Consider the following 27769-nt stretch of genomic DNA (forward strand, 5'->3'; position numbering starts at 1 on the left):
GGGAGTGACAGTCAGTTTGTAATCGTACTAAGGGCTATGATGATGCCATGAAGTGTAAAAGGTGGTTTATAACCATCACCTTAACCCTCAAGATCAGTCCCAGTAGCCAATATTTTCCCCTTCTCTTCTCCCCCAAAACTCCCCCGCCAATGTTTTTTCCCCTTTTTTTCCCCTCCCCCTCTCCTGAAAGTGATGACCACCTAGGGTGTAAACTTGAGGATACTTTAGTGCAGTGGTTATGTTACTGAATTAGTAATCCAAAGGCCTGAACTAATAATTTAGAGAAAGTTAGTTCAAATTTCACTGTGGCTGTTCGAGAAATTGAATTCAGTTTAGAAACCTGGAAATAAACTTGCATCAGTAAAAGTAACCATGAAGCTGTCTGATTGTTGTAAACACCCAACTGGTTCACCAATGTTCTTCAGAGATGGAAAATTGTAGTCCTTACCCAGTCTGTCCTGCCTAGTTGTAACCAGTTATTCACCAACGTGGTTGATGCTTCATGACTGCCATCTGCAGTGACCTAGCAAGCCATTCCAAAGGGGAAAGCCCACCACCAGTTTCTCAGGGAAACTTGGGATGGCCAATAAATGCTGACTATGCCAGTAACACCCACATCCTGGGAATGAATAAAAACATTACTGGTTTTCTTCTTTTCCAGAAGAGGTCAGAAAATAGCAAGCAACAGTCCCCAGTCTCATCAATAGTTTACTAGTTCAGAGAGCTGAGGGAGTTGCAGAAGACCCCAGTACTATTCCAGCTAAAATCAGCTGACTCGAACCTGGGCCTTTCTCTTCTCTTTTTTTTTAAAATTTAAGGTGGACTTTATACCCAGGCCCCTTTTATATATCTTATGTCGAGGGGGCCTTTATTCCTCAGGCCCCCTTTATATACGTATTTTTAAAATAACTTTATTAAAAACAGATAAATAAGCAAAAAAACTCAAATTAAAATTCCATTCTCGGCGTCGACAATGCACTCCAGTCCCTGCAGCTGCTTAATGTGACAAGGAAAAGTATATTTACCTAGTTTTTATTATGTGTTCATGGGATGTGAGTGTCACTGGCAAGGCCAGCATTTATTTCCCATCCCTAATTGCCCTTGAGAAGTGAATTAGTGGGAAACAGCAGCAATACTCGGGTTCACGAGGAAAGTTTTACATTTTGTCTGACAAATGCACTGTAATAATTAATAGGAAATGCTGTATATTACTGCTATCGATAGTCTATACAACTTGAAAGTGGATTGCACAGCACTTGTTGGGTTTTGCAATGGAGTTGAGAGGCACAGGTTTCAGCATATGGCCCCATAACATGCTGTGTTCCAGTATCAGTTGCTGTACCACGTGGAACAAATGGAGAGCAGTACATGCCCCATTGGAGGAAGACTTGAGTGCTACTTGGCATTCTGCAGTTTGAGTGGTAGTGGTAAAGGTTTGAACACAGGTTGTCCACCTTGTCTCCAGGTACTGGCTGGTGTAAGAAGGCTGAGAATTTTTCATGAACTGTAATGACCATTTCAATGAATGACTTGGTGTTTGAGACACTGAAGTACAGCTCCACAGGTACCAAATGCTTTTAAACATCTCACTCAGCTAACCACTCATTGTGCTTTCCCTAGTGAGTGTCAGCAGAGTAGCACAGTCTATCTACAACTATACACTTCCCGAACAGAGTGGGAATTCTGGCAAATTCTCCCCAAATTCCAAACCAAGGGCATGGAGGGCACTTTTGGGTCTCCAACTGCTGCCCTGTTTGAAAGCAGTTCACTCAGTGGAAAACAGAGATTTAATCTGGAACCTTTCTGACTGTATGGCTTCACTTACCAACTGAACTATCAGGGGAGCTCAACAGACAAGTTAGATCTTGTTTAACAATTGAGATTGTGGTTATTAGGCCAGTAAGAGCATGTCCAGATTAATTGACAAAGCTGTTTTATCATAACAAATAGGTTGCTTTGGATAAGTGAGTGGACCTGCAGATTGCACTATAGTTTTAAAGAACTTCTCATCTTGTGTCATTGAACCATTTGCAGGTGATTGACAGGTGTCAGAACCAGGAGTCGAATTTAGCACCTAAGTTCCTTCACTTTAACTGCAGCAATATGGATGTTCTGTCCTGCATCATGCACCTTATCAACAAGGGTTATATCAGGCGCAATGAAGACAACCCTCACATTCTGGAATACGTGCTTGAGGACCCAACAACTCCACGGAAGGGACAAGCACACACGCTATTCCGAAAACTTGGAGGAAAAGCCACAGGGTCAAACAGCAACGGCAAAGAGAATCTGTCAGTATTTAGGTAACGCCAAAAAACAGCGGTCTACGTCCATATATCGATTAACTTCATCTGTGTGACTTGCTTTGACTGCTTGCTTTTTCAATCAGATTGTGCCTTAAGCATGAAGCTATAACAAATCTTCAGTAAGGGAGAGACTGCTTTAACTTCTGCATTTTTGTGGGTTTGAAGCTGTTTGGGGCGAATACTGTCCAGCTTATAGTTTGTCAATTGAGATGCGAATCCTCTACTTTTGGACCAATTGGCCAGTTGCTGTCAACCATAAGAAAATAGTTTTCAGTGTTTTTAACCAGACAGTTAAGGTAGACAGCCTGCAGTAAGAGGCAGAATAGAATAGTCTATCTCCAACTTAACAGCCCAAAGCACAAATGCCACCTGTGCAACATGGAGGTGAAAGGTTTTCCATTTCTCCTCTTCAGAAGGTGGTATCCTTGCACATAAATTGAGAAGCACAAGCAGCCCTGTGGTACCTTGAGCAAGTCATTCGTCATGCATGAGTGAGAAAACAAGGTGTTTGGTTTTTCCTCCTGGTCCCCTCTGTAACCCAGGGTTGCTGAGAGCAAATGTGCCCTTCACTGTATTCTAGCTGAAATCGAGTAACTCAGCACGGACCTGATGACTCAAGCTACTCGCTAAGTAAACTCAACAGAGCCATTGGGGCAGTCTGGTTTCCAGGGCTCAGTTTATATATGAGAAAAACATTTGGTAATATTATGTACAATAATCTCTGTTGCTTCTACGGCTCTCAGATCACCAGTTTGCAGATATAACAATTAACTGCAGCCTCTATGTAGCGCACACAGTTGGAATTCTGCATGCAATAAGTTGGACCTGGCAGAGAGTCACGCAGAAGTGTTAGGGAAAAAATTGGATCTTGGAAAATTTGCATTTGTCAGGTCTGGATTCATGCTATTGGGGAACCAACCAAATAGTACAGGAACACTGTAACTGCTTTATTGGATCGAATCACAAAAACAGCATCGTGTGTCAGCTTACGTTTCCTGCACTGATGCAGAAACAGATGTTTGTACTAATGTCTGGGATTAGATTGTTTCATTTCAACTAATGTTATAATAAAATGTTCTTTACAAATTTTTGATCATCTAATTGCCCTCTCTTTTGTTTTGATTTTATTTTGATGGTGTCTATGGCAGATAGTATATTAAGTCCCTTTCCAACATTCCTCAACCTCAAAGATCCTCTCCCATGTAACCAAAAGTGAAGTGGTTATATACATGCTCGTGTGGGGTTTGGGAGAGAGATCGCTGGTATTGTAGGCCAGACATTGGCCTTTCACCTCTGGATCTGCTTTCAAACCAAGCCCAGACTGACCCTCTTCCCTGGAGCTATGTGAAATGAGCTCAGGCAAGTTGTTTCTTCATCAATTTCCTCCCCTTCTGGTTGAGTATAATTCTGCAGATTCTCCCAGTATCTCATCTAAGTGGCCATTCTTCATGTGAGATATAACAGTGAGGGTCATTAGGCTATTCAAATGTCTAGGGGCATCAGAGGAATGTAAGCAGACCATTCTCCCCCTTGAGCCTGTTCACCATGGCTATGCCCTAGATGCCCTTAAGCGAACAAAAATCTTATCAATCTTAAATTTCAATTGCCCACACATCCAGAGAGAGAGATAGTGTTCCAGATTTACACTACCCTTTGTGTGAGAATGTGTTTGCTGATTTCACTCATAAATACCCAAGTTCTAATTTTAAATTATATCCTCTCATTCTGAACTTTTAGATTTAGATTTTTTTAGATTTAGATTTAGAGATACAGCACTGAAACAGGCCCTTTGGCCCACCGAGTCTGTGCCGACCATCAACCACCCATTTATACTAATCCTACACTAATTCCCTATTCCTACCACATCCTCACCTGTCCCTATATTTCCCTACCACCTACCTATACTAGGGGCAATTTATAATGGCCAATTTACCTATCAACCTGCAAGTCTTTTGGCATGTGGGAGGAAACCGGAGCACCCGGAGGAAACCCACGCAGACACAGGGAGAACTTGCAAACTCCACGCAGGCAGTACCTGGAATTGAACCCGGGTCGCTAGAGCTGTGAGGCTGCGGTGCTAACCACTGTGCCACTGTGCCGCCCACCAGAGGAAATCTTTTTTTCTGAATAAATCCTATTAAACTTAATGATCATTCTAAAGATCTTAATTAGATCACCCCTTCAATCTTCTAAACTCGAGGGAACGCAATGCACATTCATGCAACCTGTATTCAGAATTTAACCAGTTGTAGTCTGGTATCAAACTGCTGAATCTGCATTGTACCTCTTCCAGGGCTAATGTATCTTTTCAGGGGTGTGATGCCCAAAACTGGATGCAGTCCTCCAGATCGGATCTGATTAAGGTTCTGTATAATTGAATCACTTTTGTGTTCCAACATTTTGAGATAAAGGTAATACCTAGGCACCCAAATCGCTTTACTTAGAATCAGTTCCTAGTCTATCACCATTCAGAGAATTTGCTTTATTCTCATTTCTCATTCAAAGTTGATGACTTCTCACTTCCTCACATTGCACTCCATCTGTCATGGTTTTGCCCACTCTTAGCCCCCTCATTGTAACCTCCTACTCGCATCTGTACAATTTACTGTACTTCCTAGCTTAGTGTCATCTCTCAGAATCACAGAATTGTTATAGCACAGAAGGAGGCCATTCGGCCCATCGTGTCCACACTGGCTCTCCGATTGAGCCATTTCCCAGCCTTCTCCCCATAACCCTGCACATTCTTCCTTTTCAGATAACTGTCTAATTCCCTTTTGAATGCCTCGATTGAACCTGCCTCCACCACGTTCTCAGGCAGTGTATTCCAGACCTTAACCACTCACTGCGTGAAAACGTTTTTCCTCATGTCACCATTGCTTTTGTCAATTACCTTAAATCTGTGCCCTCTCGTTCTTGATCCTTTCACGAGTGGGAACCCATTTTCTCTGTCCAGACCCCTCATGGTTTTGAATACCTCTATCAAATCCCTTCTTGGCTTTCTCTTCAGGAAAAAAAGTCCCAACTTCTCTAATTTTTCTTCTTAACTGAAGTTCCACATTCCTGAAACCATTCTCGTGAATCTTTTCTGCACCCTTTCTAATGCCTTCACATCTTTCCAGTTGAGGCCGACTCTGTATTTTATACAAGTTTAACATAACCTCCTCGCTCTTGTACTCTACACCCCTATGAATAAAGTGTAGGATACTGTATGCTTTATTAACTGTTCTCTCAACCTGTCCTACCACCTTCAATGCCTAATGTACATATACCCCCAGGTCTCTCTGCTCCTGCATCTCCTTTAGAGTTGTACCCTTTATTTTATATTGACTCTGCATGTTCTTCCTATCAAAATGAATCACTTTGCATTTCTCCGAATTGAACTTCATCTGCCTCTTGCTCCATGCAGTCATTAAGATATATATGGTTAAAAAGCTGAAAACCAGTACAGATCAGTGAGGAACACCACTTGTCACATCTTGCCAATGAAAGAACGGACCCTTTTTCCTATTCACTGTCTCCTACATTTCAACCAGTTACCAACACATGTCACAAGGCCACCTCAGATTCTGTGTGCTTTCTTTTTTGTTGCTAGTATCATGTGCGGAACGATATCAAATGCTTTTTGGAGGTCTTTATAGACAACATCCATAGACGCTCCCTTATCCACTAAACTAGTGACCTAAGCATTTAACTAGATTAGTCAGACATGACTTAACCTTCACAAATCCACATGACCCACTGATCAGCTGATACTTGTCTAAGTGTTCAGCCACACTTTGTTAAAAGATTCCAGTAGCATCTCCACTGACTCTGACAGTTACCTTGCTTCTCTCTCCCTTAAATAAGGGAGTGACATTTTCAATTTTCCAGTCCAAAGGCACAACTCCTAAATCTAGAGAACATTAGAAAGTTATGACTATTTCTTTTTAATAACATGGGATGGAAACCATCAAGTCTTCAAGATTTGTCTCTCAAGTCTTCAAGATTTGTCTCTCAAGTCTTCAAGATTTGTCTCTCAAGTCCCATTATTTTCTCCATTACCATTTTAAAAATGCTTGTATCAAATTCATTAAGTTGCTTCCTTTGACTTATTTTTAATAAAATCCTTAATAAAAACAAAATATTTTGGAAATATTCATGTTAGGCAGCATCATTGGAGAGAGAAACAAAGTTAACATTTGAGGTTGATGAAAGGTGGTAAAATTGGCTGTTTTCCACAAAGACCGCAAAGAACCAACATTTGAACTTGCATTTATAGAGTGCCTTTCGTGTCTTCATTCTCCAGTGTAATTCACAGCCAATCAGTTTAAAAGATCTAGTCACTGTATTATGGGCCAGCACGACGACTATATTGTGCATAGCAAGAACCTGCGAGCAGCATTGAGATATATGACCAGTTATTCAGTTTTAGTGGTGGTTAAGGGATGGATGATGGCCAGACCAATGGAAGAACTCTCCTGTTTTACATCCATTTGATTAGGTAGACAGGGCCCCAGCTAAACTTCATCCTACAACACCTCAAGCATTTAAATCCAGCGTTAAAAATCCATTCTGTTTAAGGTCTTGGAATGTGTGGTGGCTGGTTTGGAATCTGCACTGATCCTTCAGTGCTTATAGGGTTAAATTGTTTTCTTTCTGGTTTGTCCTAAGCTTTGACGGCGGTTTTGAGGCTGGGTCACAGAGTTCGGAAGAAGGAGTGCTGGAGACAGTGCTCATGTCGATGGGACGGACCATGAGCCAAGAGGAGGTGCAGCAACTGATGAGCCAGACTGTCCTGCAGGTTGCAGACACGCTCAGCATCACCACCGATGTGGCACAGCACTTACTTATGCATAGCAAGTGGAACGTTGACTTGCTGCTACAGCGATATGCTGAAGATCGTGAGGTCCTCTTTTTGGTGGCGGGGCTTCAGGTCCGGAACCCACAAACTCCCAGCAGCCCTGTCACCCAGTGCCCCGTTTGTCTAAACCTGCTTACAAATGAAAGTGAAGCTGCTCCTACTCTTTGCTGCATGCACTACTGCTGTAAGGTGAGTCCAGTTACACTCGGTTGCAAGGTTTTTATTGCTCTGTCAGAAAGCTGGGTGAAAACCCAAGACCTACACAGTGCACCATCAAGATTGAAGGGTTAGATGGGAAGATATGGTAGTGCTCAGATGACCGTGAGAATAGGAGAGGAGAGAGAAAATTATAGGGGCAGTGTGTTTTCAGCTTAGCCAGGACATTTCAGCTCTTGTTGCTATTATTAGAATCCTAATTGGAAGGTTGAGAGTTTGAATCCTAGCCTTAACCAAAATTCACACTTGCTGCTCTGTCAGCTGTATGGAATGCTATTCAGAAACAAGATTGTCTGTGGTGGCTGAGAGAAGCTGAGAATGGCCCTGCCCACCAGCAGACATTCAACAGCTGATCATAGATTGAAAAGATTGAGGAGACTTTCTTACTGATTTCAGAGTGCATTGTGAGGACAAGGAGAAAAGGGGTGGGTGAAACTGCAGTGCTGCAATCAGTTAATATACAGAATGTTTCTTAGACAATTAGAACTGTTTTATCCATCAGCAATGTAGATCAATTAATAAATGAGAATTAGGTTTTTTATTTGACCCCTAATTTTGTGTTCATCTTTCGCAAATGATATTGATTCATGCTTGGTTACACTTCCACAACTACGTAAAGGTACCATATTCAAGTGGTCATTCTTCATCTGAGAGTCAAAATGGTGCATGGCAGTGAGCAATTCAAGGGGAATGGGGTCATAGTAAACGTATCTTATCCTCACTTGACATGTAGGAGTTGTTGGATAAGTGACCAAGAGCACAAAACCTGGTTTCCCCCTCTCACCACCTTCCCAAGCCCAGAAGTGTTGAGGCCCGTTGTATTTGAGTGCTGGTTGAAATTAACTAATTTGGCTTGAAACTGGGATCTTGATGTATACCTGTTCAGTGTAAATAGGGTGCCTCGATAAAGCCCCAGTGTGCTAAGATTGAAGATGTTTGTATTCCTAGTCCGTAACATAGGCTTGTCCTTCAGCTCACCTGAACCAGGAAATTGTTTCACAAGTAGTGTGAGAACACACTACAGTGAAGACTGTTGCTGTTTATCCTGTCTGTACACTAATTATGGCAGGAGCTGCATATGTGATAGATAAACTCTGTTTAACAAGAAAGGAAACTTTAAAGCCTGATATCACTCAACCAGAAGATCTGCAATAATACTGCAGCTGCAAAAGAGACTCCAGGATGGTATGTTGCCTCCCTGGTGCTAGGTTCAAAGATGTCTTTAAGCGGCTGCAGGGCGTTCTGAGGGTGGGGGGTGAGGCGGTGAGCAGCCAGTTGTCGCTGTACATATCGGTACCAACGACATAGGTAAAAAAAAAAAAGGATGAGGTCCTACAAGCTGAATATAGGGAGTTAGGACGTAAATTAAAAAGTAGGAACCCAAAGGTAGTAATCTCAGAATTGCTACCAGTGCCACATGCTACTGAGAGCAGAAATAGCAGGATATATCAGATGAATACGTGGCTGGAGAAATGGTGTAGGGGGGAGAGATTCAGATTCCTGGGACATTGGGACCAGTTCTGGGGAAGGTGGGACCAGTATAAACTGGACGGGTTGCATCTGGGCAGGACCGGGACCAATTTCCTCGGCGGGGGAGTGGGGGGGGGGGGGCGTTTGCTAGTGCTGTCGGGAAGGGTTTAAACTAGAATGGAAGGGGGATGGGAATCTGAGCAGGGAGACAGAGGAGAGGGAAACAAGGACAGAAATGAAAGACAGAAAAGCAAGAAGCAAAAGTGGAAGGCAGAGAAAAAAAGGGTGAGAAACAAATGGGGCCATAGTGCAAAATAAAGCTAAGATGACTAACAGTGTTAAAAAGACAAGTCTAAAGGCATTGTGTCTTAATGTGCGGAGCATTCGCAATAAGGTGGATGAATTAACAGCGCAAATAGATATAAACGGTTATGATATAGTAGTGATTACGGAGACATGGCTGCAGGGTGACCAAGGACGGGAACTGAACATCCAGGGGTATTCAATACTTAGGAAGGACAGGCAAAAATGAAAGGATGTGGGGTAGCGTTGTTAGTAAAGGAGGAAATCAATGCAATAGTGAGGAAGGATATTCTTGGAAAATTATGATGTGGAATCTGTATGTGTGGAGCTAAGAAACACCAAGGGGCAGAAACTCTGGTGGGGGTTGTCTAAAGGCTCCCAAATAGTAGTAGAGATGTAAGGGATTGCATTAAACAGGAAATTAGAGATGTATGCAATAAGGGTACAACTGTAATCATGAGTGACTTTAATCTACATATAGATTGGTCAAACCGAATCACAGAATAATACAGTGCAGAAGAGGCCTTTCGGCCCATCGAGTCTGCACCAATGCATTGAAGACACCTGACCTGTCTACCTAATCCCAAATGAGCAATAATACTGTGGAGGAGGATTTCCTGGAGTGTGTACGTGACAGTTTTTGAGACCAATACGTTGAGGAACCAACTAGAGAACAGGCTATCCTAGGCTGGGTATTGTGCAATGAGAAAGGATTAATTAACAGTCCTCTTGTGCGGGGTGCCTTGGGGAGGAGCGACCATAACATGATAGAATTCTTCATGAAGACGGAGAGTGAAGTAGTTGAATCCAAAACTAGAGTCCTGAATCTAAATAAGGGAAACTACGAAGGTATGAGGCACGAGTTGACGATGTTAGATTGGGGAACTTTATTAAAAGGGTTGACGGTGGATAGGCAACGGATAATATTTAAAGAATGTGTTCATGAGTTAGAACAATTATTCATTCCTGTCTGGTGCAAAAATAAAACCGGAAAGGTGGCTCAACCGTGGCTTACAAAAGAAATTAGGGATAATATTAGATCCAAAGAGGAGGCATATAAAATTGCCAGAAAAAGTAGCAAGTCTGAGGATTGGGAGCAGTTTAGAATTCAGCAAAGGAGGACAAAGAGGTTGATTAAGCAGGAGAAAATAGATTGAGAGCAAACTTGGAGGGAACATAAAAACTGACTGTAAAAGCTTCTATAAATATGTGAAGAGGAAAAGATTAGTGAAGACAAATGTGGGTCCCTTACAGTCAGAAACGGGGGAAATTATAATGGGGAACAAAGAAATAGCAGAACAATTAATCACATACTTTGATTCTGTCTTCACAAAGGAGGACACAAATAACCTCCCAGGAAATGTTAGGGAAACAAGGGTCTAATGAGAGGGAAGAACTGAAGGAATTCAGTATTAGTAAAAAAAAAAGTGTTCGGAAATTAATGGGGTTAAAAGCTGACAAATCCCCAGGGCCTGATAATCTACATCCCAGAGTACTAAAGGAAGTGGCCCTGGAAATAGTGGATGGATTGGTGGTCATTTCCAAAATTCTATAGACTCTGGAGCAGTTCCTACAGATTGGAGGGCGGCAAATGTAACCCCACTATTTAAAAAAGGAGGGAGAGAAAAAAACAGGGAATTACAGACCAGTGAGCCTTACATCAGTACTGGGGAAAATGCTGGAGTCTATTATAAAGGATGTGATAGCAGAACACCTGGAAAGCATAAACGGGATTGGACAAAGTCAGCATGGGTTTACAAAAGGGAATAATGCTTCACAAACTACTGGAGTTTTTGAGGATGTAACTAGTAGAGTAGATAAGGGAGAACCAGCGGATTTGGTGTATTTGGATTTTCAGAAGGCTTTTGATAAGGTCCCACATAAAAGGTTAGTGTGCAAAATTAAAGCACATGGGATTGGGGGTAATATACTGACATGGATTGAGAATTGGTTGACAAACAGGAAGCAGAGAGTAGGAATAAACTGGTCTTTTTCCGAATGGCAGGCAGTGACTAGTGAGGTACCGCAGGGATCAGTGCTTGGGCCCCAGCTATTCACAATATATATTAATGACTTGGGTGAGGGAACTAAATGTAACATTTCCAAGTTTGCAGATGACACAAAGCTGGGGGGGTGGGGAATGTGAGCTGTGAGGAGGATGCCAAGAGGTTCAAATGTGATTTGGACAAGTTGGGTGAGTGGGCAAATGCATGGCAGATGCAGTATAACGTGGATAAATGTGAGGTTATCCACTTTGGTTGTAAAAACAGATAGGCAGATTATTATCTGAATGGTGTTAGATTGGGAAAGGGGGAGGTGCAACGAGACCTGGGTGTCCTTGTACACCAGTTGCTGAAAGCAAGCATTCAGGTGCAGCAAACAGTTAGGAAGGTGAATGGTATGTTGGCTTCGTTGCAAGAGGATTTGAGTACAGGAGCAAGGATGTCTTACTGTAGTTATACAGGGCCTTGGTGAGACCACATCTGGAGTATTGTGTGCAGTTTTGGTCTCCTTATCTGAGGAAGGACGTTCTTGCCATGGAGGGAGTGCAAAGAAGATTTGCTAGGCTGATTCCTGGAATGGCAGGATTGATGTATGAGGAGAGATTGGGTCGACTAGGCCTATATTCACTAGAGTTTAGAAGAATGAGAGGGGATCTCATAGAAACCTATAAAATTCTAACAGGCCTAGACAGGCTAGATGCAGGGAGGATGTTCCCGATGGCTGGGGAGTCCAGAACCAGGGGTCACAGTCTCAGGGGTGTGCCATTTAGAACTGAGATGAGGAGAAATTTCTTCACTCAGAGATTGGTGGATCTGTGGAATTCTCTAACACAGAAGACAGTGGAGGCCAAGTCATTAAATATATTCAAGAATGAGATAGATATATTAATGCCAAAGGGATCAAGGGATATGGGAAGAAAGCAGAAACAGGGTACTGAATTAGACGATCAGCCGTGATCTTTTTTGAATAGCAGAACAAGCCCAAAGGGCTGAATGGCCTACTCTTGCTCCTATTTTCTATGTAATACTGAGGTCACAAGATCAGTTTAGATGAAGATTCCATTTGGCCCACTTGATTTCAGAATGCCAACCCTTCCATTGTAGCATCCAGCTGTTAAATAAATCCAGTGTCCTGGCCTCAATTAGTTGGCAGCATATTACAGCCATATAAAATTATGCTTCCTGGTGCCTGTTCTGAGTTTGACCTTCAAGCTTGAAACTGCCCTGGTCCTGTGGTGGATCTAAAAGTATTGTTTCAAGTTGGCATCCTGTCCTGTTAAATACTTCGTTCGCCTCTATAAAGGTTCCTTCTGAGTTGTCTCTTGGTCTGAAGAACCTTACTTTATCCAGTTGTTTTTCACAGCCCTTCTGACTTGAAGAGATCAGTGTTGCTCTCCTCAGTACTGGCTGTAGGACTTGAATGGAGCAGAGCAATGATTCTAATCTGGGTTACTGGTTGTATTTTGATGTGGTCTTGATCTTTTTGTCCTTAGTCCTGCTGGAAAGAGTATTTAATGACGAGAATTGAACAGAACCTGGTGCAGAATTGTACGTGCCCAATCTCTGACTGCCCCGCTCAGCCAACCGATGAGTTTATCTCCTCTATTATAAGTGATGGTGAGATTGCAGCCAAGGTAAGATGTTAGTTCATTGGTAATTGAAGTATAAATGTAATAAATAGGACTTTCCCATGGTTGACTTAGAATCCATGCTTTCTTCTAGGCAAGGTGAAGGACCTAGCTTTTTTTTTGAATGAAGGCAAGGTGTTTTTAATGGGTATTCAGCAATGAAGGTGTGTAAGGGGATTTCAGGAGTCTGACAGGTCATCAGATTCCTGTCTGTCTAGGGTTTGGGGTTCCACAGCTTGCAGGCTATTTTGTTCTGTACTGATTAACTGCCTTATGAGAAGTATTAAAACTGTAAACTTTCTGCAATAAATAGCAGTTTTTTCCTTTGGTTAACATTATCATTTGAAAGTTATATATGACTGGGCCATGAAAGTGGTGAAGCTATTAGTAGTGAATCCCAGTAGTGACGACACTATTAATGAATCCCGGGAGCAGTGACACTGTTTGTAGTGAATCCCAGGAATGGAGACGCTGTTTGTAGTGAATCCCTGGAGCAGTGACACAGTTTGCAGTGAATCCCAGGAGCAGCGACGCTGTTTGTAGTGAATCCCGGGAGCGGAGACTCTTTGTTTGTAGTGAATCCCAGGAATGGAGACGCTGTCTGTAGTGAATCCCGGAAACAGCGACCCTGTTTATAGTGAATCCCGGGAGCGTAGACTCTTTATCTGTAGTGAATCCCGGGAGCGTAGACTCTTTATCTGTAGTGAATCCCGGGAGCAGCGTTGATGTGTGTAGTGAATCCCGGGAGCAGCGTTGATGTGTGTAGTGAATCCCGGGAGCAATGTTGATGTGTGTAGTGAATCCTGGGAGCAATGTTGATGTCTGTAGTGAATCCCGGGAGCAGCGTTGATGTGTGTAGTGAATCCCGGGAGCAATGTTGATGTCTGTAGTGAATCCCGGGAGCAGCGTTGATGTCTGTAGTGAATCCCGGGAGCAATGTTGATGTGTGTAGTGAATCCTGGGAGCAATGTTGATGTCTGTAGTGAATCCCGGGAGCAGCGTTGATGTGTGTAGTGAATCCCGGGAGCAATGTTGATGTGTGTAGTGAATCCTGGGAGCAATGTTGATGTCTGTAGTGAATCCCGGGAGCAGCGTTGATGTGTGTAGTGAATCCTGGGAGCAATGTTGATGTCTGTAGTGAATCCCGGGAGCAATGTTGATGTCTGTAGTGAATCCCGGGAGCAGCGTTGATGTGTGTAGTGAATCCCGGGAGCAGCGTTGCTGTGGATAGTGAATCCCGGGAGCAGTGACATTGTTTGCAGTAAATCCCGGGAACAGTCACACTGTTTGTAGTGAATCCCAAAAGCGGAGACTCTTGGTAGTGAATCCCAGGAATGGAGACGCTGTCTGTAGTGAATCCCGGGAGTAGTGTTAATGTCTGTAGTGAATCCCGGGAGCAGCGTTGATGTCTGTAGTGAATCCCGGGAACAGCGTTGATGTCTGTAGTGAATCCCAGGAGCAGCGTTGACGTCTGTAGTGAATCCCGGGAGCAGCGTTGACGTCTGTAGTGAATCCCGAGAGCAGCGTTGATGTCTGTAGTGAATCCCGGGAACAGCGTTGATGTCTGTAGTGAATCCCGGGAACAGCGTTGATGTCTGTAGTGAATCCCAGGAGCAGCGTTGATGTCTGTAGTGAATCCCAGGAGCAGCGTTGATGTCTGTAGTGAATCCCAGGAGCAGCGTTGATGTCTGTAGTGAATCCCGGGAGCAGCGTTGATGTGTGTAGTGAATCCCGGGAACAGCGTTGATGTGTGTAGTGAATCCCGGGAACAGCGTTGATGTGTGTAGTGAATCCCGGGAACAGCGTTGATGTGTGTAGTGAATTCCGGGAGCAATGTTGATGTGTGTAGTGAATTCCGGGAGCAATGTTGATGTGTGTAGTGAATTCCGGGAACAGCGTTGATGTGTGTAGTGAATCCCGGGAACAGCGTTGATGTGTGTAGTGAATTCCGGGAGCAATGTTGATGTCTGTAGTGAATCCTGGGAACAGCGTTGATGTCTGTGGTGAATCCCGGGAGCAATGTTGATGTGTGTAGTGAATCCCGGGAGCAATGTTGATGTGTGTAGTGAATTCCGGGAGCAATGTTGATGTGTGTAGTGAATTCCGGGAGCAATGTTGATGTGTGTAGTGAATCCCGGGAGCAATGTTGATGTGTGTAGTGAATCCCGGGAGCAATGTTGATGTGTGTAGTGAATCCCGGGAGCAATGTTGATGTGTGTAGTGAATCCCGGGAGCAATGTTGATGTGTGTAGTGAATTCCGGGAGCAATGTTGATGTCTGTAGTTAATCCCGGGAACAGCGTTGATGTCTGTAGTGAATCCCAGGAGCAGCGTTGATGTGTGTCGTGAATCCCAGGAGCAGTGACACTGTTTGTAGTGAATCCAGGAATGGAGACGCTGTCTGTAGTGAATATCGGGAATGGAGACGCTGTCTGTAGTGAATATCGGGAATGGAGACGCTGTCTGTAGTGAATATCGGGAATGGAGACGCTGTCTGTAGTGAATATCGGGAATGGAGACGCTGTCTGTAGTGAATATCGGGAATGGAGACGCTGTCTGTAGTGAATATCGGGAATGGGGACACTGTCTGTAGTGAATCCCGGGAGCAGAGACACTGTAGTGAATCCCGGGAATGGAGACACTGTCTGTAGTGAATATCGGGAGCAGTGACACTGTAGTGAATCCCGGGAATGGAGACACTGTCTGTAGTGAATCCCGGGAGCAGTGACACTGTTTGTAGTGAATCCCGGAAGCGGAGACTGTTTGTAGTGAATCCATGAATGGAGACGCTGTCTGTAGTGAATATCGGGAATGGAGACACCGTCTGTAGTGAATCCCGGGAGCAGTGACACTGTTTGTAGTGAATCCCGGAAGCGGAGACTGTTTGCAGTGAATCCATGAATGGACTCGCTGTCTGTAGTGAATCCCGGGAGCAGTGACACTGTTTGTAGTGAATCCCGGAAGCGGAGACTGTTTGTAGTGAATCCAGGAATGGAGACGCTGTCTATAGTGAATATCGGGAATGGAGACACTGTTTGTAGTGAATCCCGGGAAAGGAGACGCTGTCTGGAGTGAATCCCGGGAGCAGTGACACTGTAGTGGAGTGTAATGCCGGGAGTGGAGACTCTTTATTTGTCGTGAATCCTGGGAGCAGCAACGCTGTCTGTAGTGAATCCTTGTCAGTGTTGATGGTGTAGAATCACCTGCCATTCACTCCAGTTATACGTAAACACTGTGAATACTCTGACATACCGGTGCTTTGCATTCACCATCCCTGGAGAAATTTTAGCAGGAAAGGGTTGCGTCCAGAATGCATCAACCGGACCGAGGAACTTGTCTCAATTTCATCCAATACTTTACTCTCTGTTCATGTGCCCAATTCTCACTCAAGTCTATGTTTACCATTGACCAGAAGCTGAACTGAGCCAGCCACAACAGTACTGTGGTTCCATGAGCAGGTCAGAGGCTGGTAATTTTGCAGGGAGTGGCTCACCACCTGACTCCCCAAAGCCTGTCCACCATCTGCGAGACACAAGTTAGGAGTGTGATGGAGCTGCACGCATCCAGACAATCAGAGAGTATTCCAACAAGACTCGCGAAGCTTGGCAGCATCCAGGACAAACGAGCTCATTTGACCTGCAGCCCATCCACCTTCACTGTCATTTTACTACCTGGAAGAACAGGACAGCATACGCATGGGAACACCACCAGCTGCAAGTTCCCCTCCAAGCTACACACCATCCTGACTTGGAAATATATCACCGTTCCTTCACTGTTGCTGGGTCAAACACCTGGAATTGTGTCGCTAACAGCACTGTGGGTGTACCTACATGGACTGCAGGGGTTCAAGAATGCAGCTCACCACCACCTTCTGATGGGCAATAAATGCTGGCCTTCTCAATGACATCCACATCCTGAGAGTGATCTTTTTTTCAAAGTATAACATCCACTTGAGTTGTCTTTCCTGACTTGTACTTCTTGATGAAGTGGCACTTAACAACTTCTTGGAGACGAACACCCCAAATTTGAACTTGCATCCCTTGGTGTTTGATAAATAGAAATAATGGAATATAGTTTTAGTTTATTTAATATTTATTTATACATGAAATTATTGAGACTTAGCAGCATGTTTTTGCACACCCTGATCATACAAGCAAGTTTAAAGTAGTTTCAGAAACATCCTGATGGACAATATTTGGGTTCTGCCATTCTTGCAGATTTGTAACAAATAGAGATCTTAGTTTGAAAGTATGAACCGATGCACCAATATCTGCAGATATCAGAAAGGTGAAGCATCATCGAAAAGATGGAGGAGGTGCGTGCTCGAAGAAGGGTAAATGAAAAGGAAGGTGATTTGTTTTTGTTTTGGTATACTGTGGTATGGAGGTGCTGACCCTGAGGTAGTGAAAAGGAAGGTGATTTGTTTTTGTTTTGGTATACTGTGGTGTGGAGGTGCTGACCCTGAGGTAGTGAAAAGGAAGGTGATTTGTTTTTGTTTTGGTATACTGTGGTATGGAGGTACTGACCTTGAGGTAGTGAAAAGGAAGGTGATTTGTTTTTGTTTTGGTATACTGTGGTATGGAGGTGCTGACCCTGAAGTAGTGAAAAGGAAGGTGATTTGTTTTTGTTTTGGTATACTGTGGTGTGGAGGTACTGACCCTGAGGTAGTGAAAAGGAAGGTGATTTGTTTTTGTTTTGGTATACTGTGGTATGGAGGTACTGACCTTGAGGTAGTGAAAAGGAAGGTGATTTGTTCATGTTTTGGTACACTGTGGTATGGAGGTGCTGACCCTGAGGTAGTGAAAAGGAAGGTGATTTGTTTTTGTTTTGGTATACTGTGGTGTGGAGGTGCTGACCCTGAGGTAGTGAAAAGGAAGGTGATTTGTTTTTGTTTTGGTATACTGTGGTATGGAGGTACTGACCTTGAGGTAGTGAAAAGGAAGGTGATTTGTTTTTGTTTTGGTATACTGTGGTGTGGAGGTGCTGACCCTGAGGTAGTGAAAAGGAAGGTGATTTGTTTTTGTTTTGGTATACTGTGGTATGGAGGTGCTGACCCTGAGGTAGTGAAAAGGAAGGTGATTTGTTTTTGTTTTGGTATACTGTGGTATGGAGGTACTGACCTTGAGGTAGTGAAAAGGAAGGTGATTTGTTTTTGTTTTGGTATACTGTGGTATGGAGGTGCTGACCCTGAAGTAGTGAAAAGGAAGGTGATTTGTTTTTGTTTTGGTATACTGTGGTATGGAGGTACTGACCTTGAGGTAGTGAAAAGGAAGGTGATTTGTTTTTGTTTTGGTATACTGTGGTATGGAGGTACTGACCTTGAGGTAGTGAAAAGGAAGGTGATTTGTTTTTGTTTTGGTATCGTGTGGTATGGAGGTACTGACCCTCAGCTAGTGAAAAGGAAGGTGATTTGTTTTTGTTTTGGTATACTGTGGTGTGGAGGTGCTGACCCTGAGGTAGTGAAAAGGAAGGTGATTTGTTTTTGTTTTGGTATACTGTGGTATGGAGGTACTGACCTTGAGGTAGTGAAAAGGAAGGTGATTTGTTTTTGTTTTGGTATACTGTGGTATGGAGGTACTGACCTTGAGGTAGTGAAAAGGAAGGTGATTTGTTTTTGTTTTGGTATACTGTGGTATGGAGGTACTGACGCTCAGCTAGTGAAAAGGAAGGTGATTTGTTTTTGTTTTGGTATACTGTGGTGTGGAGGTGCTGACCCTGAGGTAGTGAAAAGGAAGGTGATTTGTTTTTGTTTTGGTATACTGTGGTATGGAGGTACTGACCTTGAGGTAGTGAAAAGGAAGGTGATTTGTTTTTGTTTTGGTATACTGTGGTATGGAGGTGCTGACCCTGAAGTAGTGAAAAGGAAGGTGATTTGTTTTTGTTTTGGTATACTGTGGTATGGAGGTACTGACCTTGAGGTAGTGAAAAGGAAGGTGATTTGTTTTTGTTTTGGTATACTGTGGTATGGAGGTACTGACCCTCAGCTAGTGAAAAGGAAGGTGATTTGTTTTTGTTTTGGTATCGTGTGGTGTGGAGGTACTGACCCTCAGCTAGTGAAAAGGAAGGTGATTTGTTTTTGTTTTGGTATCGTGTGGTGTGGAGGTGCTGACCCTGAAGTAGTGAAAAGGAAGGTGATTTGTTTTAGTTTTGGTATACTGTGGTATGGAGGTACTGACCTTGAGGTAGTGAAAAGGAAGGTGATTTGTTTTTGTTTTGGTATACTGTGGTATGGAGGTACTGACCCTCAGCTAGTGAAAAGGAAGGTGATTTGTTTTTGTTTTGGTATCGTGTGGTGTGGAGGTGCTGACCCTTTGGTAGTGAAAAGGAAGGTGATTTGTTTTGGTATACTGTGGTATGGAGGTGCTGACCCTGAAGTAGTGAAAAGGAAGGTGATTTGTTTATGTTTTGGTATACTGTGGTATCTGAGGTAGTGAAAAGGAAGGTGATTTGTTTATGTTTTGGTAAACTGTGGTATGGAGGTGCTGACCCTGAGGTAGTGAAAAGGAAGGTGATTTGTTTTTGTTTTGGTATACTGTGGTATGGAGGTGCTGACCCTGAAGTAGTGAAAAGGAAGGTGATTTGTTTATGTTTTGGTATACTGTGGTCTGGAGGTGCTGACCCTGAGGTAGTGAAAAGGAAGGTGATTTGTTTTTGTTTTGGTATACTGTGGTATGGAGGTGCTGACCCTGAAGTAGTGAAAAGGAAGGTGATTTGTTTATGTTTTGGTATACTGTGGTATGGAGGTGCTGACCCTGAAGTAGTGAAAAGGAAGGTGATTTGTTTATGTTTTGGTATACTGTGGTCTGGAGGTGCTGACCCTGAGGTAGTGAAAAGGAAGGTGATTTGTTTTTGTTTTGGTATACTGTGGTATGGAGGTGCTGACCCTGAAGTAGTGAAAAGGAAGGTGATTTGTTTATGTTTTGGTATACTGTGGTATGGAGGTGCTGACCCTGAAGTAGTGAAAAGGAAGGTGATTTGTTTTTGTTTTGGTATACTGTGGTATGGAGGTGCTGACCCTGAAGTAGTGAAAAGGAAGGTGATTTGTTTTTGTTTTGGTATACTGTGGTGTGGAGGTACTGACCCTGAGGTAGTGAAAAGGTAGGTGATTTGTTTTTGTTTTGGTATACTGTGGTATGGAGGTGCTGACCCTGAGGTAGTGAAAAGGAAGGTGATTTGTTTATGTTTTGGTATACTGTGGTATGGAGGTACTGACCTTGAGGTAGTGAAAAGGAAGGTGATTTGTTTTTGTTTTGGTATACTGTGGTATGGAGGTACTGACCTTGAGGTAGTGAAAAGGAAGGTGATTTGTTTATGTTTTGGTATACTGTGGTATGGAGGTGCTGACCCTGAGGTAGTGAAAAGGAAGGTGATTTGTTTATGTTTTGGTATACTGTGGTATGGAGGTGCTGACCCTGAGGTAGTGAAAAGGAAGGTGATTTGTTTATGTTTTGGTATACTGTGGTATGGAGGTACTGACCTTGAGGTAGTGAAAAGGAAGGTGATTTGTTTTTGTTTTGGTATACTGTGGTGTGGAGGTACTGACCCTGAGGTAGTGAAAAGGAAGGTGATTTGTTTATGTTTTGGTATCGTGTGGTGTGGAGGTGCTGACCCTGAGGTAGTGAAAAGGAAGGTGATTTGTTTTTGTTTTGGTATACTGTGGTATGGAGGTGCTGACCCTGAAGTAGTGAAAAGGAAGGTGATTTGTTTATGTTTTGGTATACTGTGGTATGGAGGTGCTGACCCTGAAGTAGTGAAAAGGAAGGTGATTTGTTTATGTTTTGGTATACTGTGGTATGGAGGTGCTGACCCTGAAGTAGTGAAAAGGAAGGTGATTCGTTTTTGTTTTGGTATACTGTGGTGTGGAGGTACTGACCCTGAGGTAGTGAAAAGGAAGGTGATTTGTTTTTGTTTTGGTATACTGTGGTATGGAGGTGCTGACCCTGAGGTAGTGAAAAGGAAGGTGATTTGTTTTTGTTTTGGGAGACTGTGGTGTGGAGGTGCTGACCCTGAAGTAGTGAAAAGGAAGGTGATTTGTTTTTGTTTTGGTATACTGTGGTATGGAGGTGCTGACCTTGAGGTAGTGAAAAGGAAGGTGATTTGTTTTTGTTTTGGTATACTGTGGTATGGAGGTACTGACCTTGAGGTAGTGAAAAGGAAGGTGATTTGTTTTTGTTTTGGTATACTGTGGTATGGAGGTACTGACCCTGAGGTAGTGAAAAGGAAGGTGATTTGTTTTTGTTTTGGTATACTGTGGTATGGAGGTGCTGACCCTGAGGTAGTGAAAAGGAAGGTGATTTGTTCATGTTTTGGTATACTGTGGTGTGGAGGTACTGACCCTGAGGTAGTGAAAAGGAAGGTGATTTGTTTTTGTTTTGGTTTACTGTGGTATGGAGGTACTGACCCTGAGGTAGTGAAAAGGAAGGTGATTTGTTCATGTTTTGGTATACTGTGGTGTGGAGGTACTGACCCTGAGGTAGTGAAAAGGAAGGTGATTTGTTTTTGTTTTGGTGTACTGTGGTATGGAGGTACTGACCCTGAGGTAGTGAAAAGGAAGGTGATTTGTTCATGTTTTGGTATACTGTGGTATGGAGGTACTGACCCTGAGGTAGTGAAAAGGAAGGTGATTTGTTTTTGTTTTGGTGTACTGTGGTATGGAGGTACTGACCCTGAGGTAGTGAAAAGGAAGGTGATTTGTTCATGTTTTGGTATACTGTGGTGTGGAGGTACTGACCCTGAGGTAGTGAAAAGGAAGGTGATTTGTTTTTGTTTTGGTATACTGTGGTGTGGAGGTACTGACCCTGAGGTAGTGAAAAGGAAGGTGATTTGTTTTTGTTTTGGTGTACTGTGGTATGGAGGTACTGACCCTGAGGTAGTGAAAAGGAAGGTGATTTGTTCATGTTTTGGTATACTGTGGTGTGGAGGTACTGACCCTGAGGTAGTGAAAAGGAAGGTGATTTGTTTTTGTTTTGGTATACTGTGGTGTGGAGGTACTGACCCTGAGGTAGTGAAAAGGAAGGTGATTTGTTCATGTTTTGGTATACTGTGGTGTGGAGGTACTGACCCTGAGGTAGTGAAAAGGAAGGTGATTTGTTTTTGTTTTGGTATACTGTGGTATGGAGGTGCTGACCCTGAGGTAGTGAAAAGGAAGGTGATTTGTTTTTGTTTTGGTATACTGTGGTATGGAGGTACTGACCCTGAGGTAGTGAAAAGGAAGGTGATTTGTTTTTGTTTTGGTATACTGTGGTATGGAGGTGCTGACCCTGAAGTAGTGAAAAGAAAGGTGATTTGTTTATGTTTTGGTATACTGTGGTCTGGAGGTGCTGACCCTGAGGTAGTGAAAAGGAAGGTGATTTGTTTTTGTTTTGGTATACTGTGGTATGGAGGTGCTGACCCTGAAGTAGTGAAAAGGAAGGTGATTTGTTTATGTTTTGGTATACTGTGGTATGGAGGTGCTGACCCTGAAGTAGTGAAAAGGAAGGTGATTTGTTTATGTTTTGGTATACTGTGGTCTGGAGGTGCTGACCCTGAGGTAGTGAAAAGGAAGGTGATTTGTTTTTGTTTTGGTATACTGTGGTATGGAGGTGCTGACCCTGAAGTAGTGAAAAGGAAGGTGATTTGTTTATGTTTTGGTATACTGTGGTATGGAGGTGCTGACCCTGAAGTAGTGAAAAGGAAGGTGATTTGTTTTTGTTTTGGTATACTGTGGTATGGAGGTGCTGACCCTGAAGTAGTGAAAAGGAAGGTGATTTGTTTTTGTTTTGGTATACTGTGGTGTGGAGGTACTGACCCTGAGGTAGTGAAAAGGTAGGTGATTTGTTTTTGTTTTGGTATACTGTGGTATGGAGGTGCTGACCCTGAGGTAGTGAAAAGGAAGGTGATTTGTTTATGTTTTGGTATACTGTGGTCTGGAGGTGCTGACCCTGAGGTAGTGAAAAGGAAGGTGATTTGTTTATGTTTTGGTATACTGTGGTATGGAGGTACTGACCTTGAGGTAGTGAAAAGGAAGGTGATTTGTTTTTGTTTTGGTATACTGTGGTGTGGAGGTACTGACCCTGAGGTAGTGAAAAGGAAGGTGATTTGTTTATGTTTTGGTATCGTGTGGTGTGGAGGTGCTGACCCTGAGGTAGTGAAAAGGAAGGTGATTTGTTTTTGTTTTGGTATACTGTGGTATGGAGGTGCTGACCCTGAAGTAGTGAAAAGGAAGGTGATTTGTTTATGTTTTGGTATACTGTGGTATGGAGGTGCTGACCCTGAAGTAGTGAAAAGGAAGCTGATTTGTTTATGTTTTGGTATACTGTGGTATGGAGGTGCTGACCCTGAAGTAGTGAAAAGGAAGGTGATTTGTTTTTGTTTTGGTATACTGTGGTGTGGAGGTACTGACCCTGAGGTAGTGAAAAGGAAGGTGATTTGTTTTTGTTTTGGTATACTGTGGTATGGAGGTGCTGACCCTGAGGTAGTGAAAAGGAAGGTGATTTGTTTTTGTTTTGGGAGACTGTGGTGTGGAGGTGCTGACCCTGAAGTAGTGAAAAGGAAGGTGATTTGTTTTTGTTTTGGTATACTGTGGTATGGAGGTGCTGACCTTGAGGTAGTGAAAAGGAAGGTGATTTGTTTTTGTTTTGGTATACTGTGGTATGGAGGTACTGACCTTGAGGTAGTGAAAAGGAAGGTGATTTGTTTTTGTTTTGGTATACTGTGGTATGGAGGTACTGACCCTGAGGTAGTGAAAAGGAAGGTGATTTGTTTTTGTTTTGGTATACTGTGGTATGGAGGTGCTGACCCTGAGGTAGTGAAAAGGAAGGTGATTTGTTCATGTTTTGGTATACTGTGGTGTGGAGGTACTGACCCTGAGGTAGTGAAAAGGAAGGTGATTTGTTTTTGTTTTGGTGTACTGTGGTATGGAGGTACTGACCCTGAGGTAGTGAAAAGGAAGGTGATTTGTTCATGTTTTGGTATACTGTGGTGTGGAGGTACTGACCCTGAGGTAGTGAAAAGGAAGGTGATTTGTTTTTGTTTTGGTGTACTGTGGTATGGAGGTACTGACCCTGAGGTAGTGAAAAGGAAGGTGATTTGTTCATGTTTTGGTATACTGTGGTATGGAGGTACTGACCCTGAGGTAGTGAAAAGGAAGGTGATTTGTTTTTGTTTTGGTATACTGTGGTGTGGAGGTACTGACCCTGAGGTAGTGAAAAGGAAGGTGATTTGTTTTTGTTTTGGTGTACTGTGGTATGGAGGTACTGACCCTGAGGTAGTGAAAAGGAAGGTGATTTGTTCATGTTTTGGTATACTGTGGTGTGGAGGTACTGACCCTGAGGTAGTGAAAAGGAAGGTGATTTGTTTTTGTTTTGGTATACTGTGGTGTGGAGGTACTGACCCTGAGGTAGTGAAAAGGAAGGTGATTTGTTCATGTTTTGGTATACTGTGGTGTGGAGGTACTGACCCTGAGGTAGTGAAAAGGAAGGTGATTTGTTTTTGTTTTGGTATACTGTGGTATGGAGGTGCTGACCCTGAGGTAGTGAAAAGGAAGGTGATTTGTTTTTGTTTTGGTATACTGTGGTATGGAGGTACTGACCCTGAGGTAGTGAAAAGGAAGGTGATTTGTTTTTGTTTTGGTATACTGTGGTATGGAGGTGCTGACCCTGAGGTAGTGAAAAGGAAGGTGATTTGTTTATGTTTTGGTGAACTGGTATGGTATTTATATTAGGAATCTAGCACTGGGGACCATATAGTTAATTATAACAATTTAGTAAGTATTTAATAAGTATTTTAAATTAATTGATTAATTAGTGATAGAAATGTCAGTTAGAGGGGTGAAGTGCTTCACCTGTGAGATGTGGGAAGTCCGTGATGCTTCCAGCGTTCCGGGCGACTACATCTGCAGGAAGTGTACCCAGTTGCAGCTCCTCACAGACTGCATGGATCGGTTGGAGCAGCAACTGGATGCACTTAGGAGCATGCAGGTGGTGGAAAGCGTCACAGACAGGAGTTTTAGAGAAGTGGTTACACCCAAGGTGCAGGCAGATAGATGGGTGACCGCTAGAAGGGGCCGGCAGTCAGTGCAGGAATCCCCTGTGGCTATCCCCCTCTCTAACAAGTATACCGTTTTGGATACGATTGGGGGGCTGGCCTATCAGGGGAAAACAGCAGCAGCCAGAGCAGTGGCACCACGGCTGGCACTGTTGTTCAGCAGAGAAGGACAAAGCGCAGAAGAGCAATAGTTATCGGGGACTCTATAGTCAGGGGCACAGATAGGCGCTTCTGTGGACGTGAAAGAGACTCCAGGATGGTATGTTGCCTCCCTGGTGCCAGGGTCAAGGATGTCTCTGAACGGACAAGGGGGCATTCTGAAGGGGGAGTGTGAACAGCCAGAGGTTGTGGTACACATCGGTACCAACGACATAGGCAGGAAGAGTGACGAGGTCCTGCAGGGGGAATTTAGGGAGTTAGGTAGTAAGTTAAAAGACAGGACCTCTTGGGTTGTAATCTCAGGATTACTCCCTGTGCCACGTGCCAGTGAGGCTAGAAATAGGAAGGTAGTGCAGCCACACACGTGGCTGAACAGCTGGTGTAGAAGGGAGGTTTCAGATATCCGGACCATTGGGATCTCTTCAGGGACAGATGGGGCCTGTGCAAGAAGGACGGGTTGCATCTAAACTGGAGGGGCACAAATATCCTGGCTGTGAGGTTTGCTAGCGTCACTCGGGAGGGTTTAAACTAGTGTGGCAGGGGAGTGGGAACCAGAGCAGTAGGACAGCAGGTGAAATAAATGAGGGGGAACTAGTAAATAAGGCCAGTAAGACGAAGAGGAAGAGCAGGCAGGGAGATGTTGCGGAGCACAGCGGGACAGGTGGTCTGAAGTGCATTTGTTTCAATGCGAGAAGTATATCAGGTAAAGCAGATGAACTTAGAGCTTGGATTAGTACTTGGAGCTATGATGTTGTTGCTATTACAGAGACTTGGTTGAGGGATGAACAGGATTGGCAGCTAAATATTCCAGGATTTAGAAGTTTCAGGCGGGATAGAGGGGGATGTAGAAGGGGTGGGGGAGTTGCATTACTGGTTAAGGAGAATATCACAACTGTACTGCGGGAGGACACCTCAGAGGGGTCATGCAGCGAGGCAATATGGGTGGAGCTCAGGAATAGGAAGGGTACAGTCACGATCTTGGGGGTTTACTATAGGCCACCCAACAGCCAGCGGGTGGTAGAGGAGCAGATATGTAGACAGATTTTGGAAAGATGGAAAGGTAACAGGGTTGTAGTGGTGGGTGATTTTAACTTCCCCGATATTGACTGGGACTCACTTAGTGCTAGGGGCTTGGATGGGGCAGAATTTGTAAGGAGCATCCAGGAGGGCTTCTTGAAACAATACGTAGATAGTCCAACTAGGGATGGGGCCGTACTGAACCTGGTGTTGGGGAATGAGCCCGGCCAGGTGGTCGAAGTTTCAGTCGGGGAGCATTTTGGGAACAGTGACCATAAATCCATAAGTTTTAAGGTACTTGTGGATAAGGATAAGAGTAGTCCTCGGGTGAAGGTGCTAAATTGGTGGAAGGCTAATTATAACAATATTAGGCAGGAACTGAAGAATTTAGATTGGGGGCGGCTGTTTGAGGGTAAATCAACATCTGACATGTGGGAGTCTTTCAAACGTCAGTTGATTAGAATCCAGGACCAGCATGTTCCTGTGAGGAAGAAGGATAAGTTTGGCAAGTTTTGGGAAGCTTGGATAACACAGGATATTGTGAGCCTCGTCAAAAAGAAAACGGAAGCAATTGTCAGGGCTGGAACGCTAGGAACAGACGAATCCCTTGAGGAATATAAAGACAGTGGGAAGGAACTTAAGCAAGGAGTCAGGAGGGCTAAAAGGGGTCATGAAAAGTCATTGGCAAACAGGATTAAGGAAACTCCCAAGGCTTTTTATACGTATATAAAGAGCAAGAGGGTAACTGGGGAAAGGGCTGGCCCGCTCAAGGACAGAGAAGGGAATCTATGTGTGGAGCCAGAGGAAATGGGCGAGGTACTAAATGAGTACTTTGCATCAGTATTCACCAAGGAGAAGGACTTGGTGGATGATGAGCCAAGGGAAGGGAGTGTAGATAGTCTCAGTCATCTCATTATCAAAAAGGAGGTGGTGTTGGGCGTCTTGCAAAGCATTAAGGTAGATAACTCCCCAGGGCCTGATGGGATCGACCCCCAAATACTGAGGGAGGCAAGGGAAGAAATTGCTGGGGCCTTGACAGAAATCTTTGTATCCTCATTGGCTACAGGTGAGGTCCCAGAGGACTGGAGAATAGCCAATATTGTTCCTTTGTTTAAGAAGGGTAGCAAGGATAATCCAGGAAATTATAGGCCGGTGAGCCTTACGTCAGTGGTAGGGAAATTATTAGAGAGGATTCTTCGGGACAGGATTTACTCCCATTTGGTAACAAATGGATTTATTAGCGAGAGACAGCATGGTTTTGTGAAGGGGAGGTCATGTCTCACTAATTTGATGGAGTTTTTTGAGGAAGTGACAGAGATGATTGATGAAGGAAGGGCAGTGGATGTTATCTATACGGACTTCAGTAAAGCCTTTGACAAGGTCCCTCATGGCAGACTGGTTCAAAAGGTGAAGTCACATGGGATCAGAGGTGAGCTGGCAAGATGGATACAGAACTGGCTCGGTCATAGAAGACAGAGGGTAGCAGTGGAAGGGTGTTTTTCTGAATGGAGGGATGTGACTAGTGGTGTTCCGCAGGGATCAGTGCTGGGACCTTTGCTCGTTGTAGTATATATAAATGATTTGGAGGAAAATGTAGCTGGTCTGATTCGTAAGTTTGCAGACGACACAAAGGTTGGTGGAATTGCGGATAATGACGAGGATTGTCAGAGGATACAGCAGGATATAGATCGGTTGGAGACTTGGGCGGAGAAATGGCAGTTGGAGTTTAATCCGGACAAATGTGAGGTAATGCATTTTGGAAGGTCTAATGCAGGTGGGAAGTATACAGTAAATGGCAGAACCC

At 43.7% G+C, this 27769-nt stretch overlaps 1 protein-coding gene across 4 annotated transcripts in view; it reads left to right on the forward strand.

Annotated features, from left to right (window-relative positions):
• Window positions 1-27769, forward strand: part of LOC137366082 (cullin-9) — a 413970-nt gene that overhangs the window by 353491 nt on the left and 32710 nt on the right. For all 4 annotated transcript variants that reach the window (XM_068028163.1, XM_068028162.1, XM_068028164.1 and 1 more), the window contains exons 29-31: window positions 2035-2303; window positions 6957-7335; window positions 12632-12772. In XM_068028163.1, the coding sequence (XP_067884264.1) occupies window positions 2035-2303; window positions 6957-7335; window positions 12632-12772 (789 nt within the window). The remainder of the gene's footprint in view (window positions 1-2034; window positions 2304-6956; window positions 7336-12631; window positions 12773-27769) is intronic.

Source organism: Heterodontus francisci, chromosome 3, assembly GCF_036365525.1.
Source record: "Heterodontus francisci isolate sHetFra1 chromosome 3, sHetFra1.hap1, whole genome shotgun sequence".
Classification (NCBI taxonomy): domain Eukaryota; kingdom Metazoa; phylum Chordata; class Chondrichthyes; order Heterodontiformes; family Heterodontidae; genus Heterodontus; species Heterodontus francisci.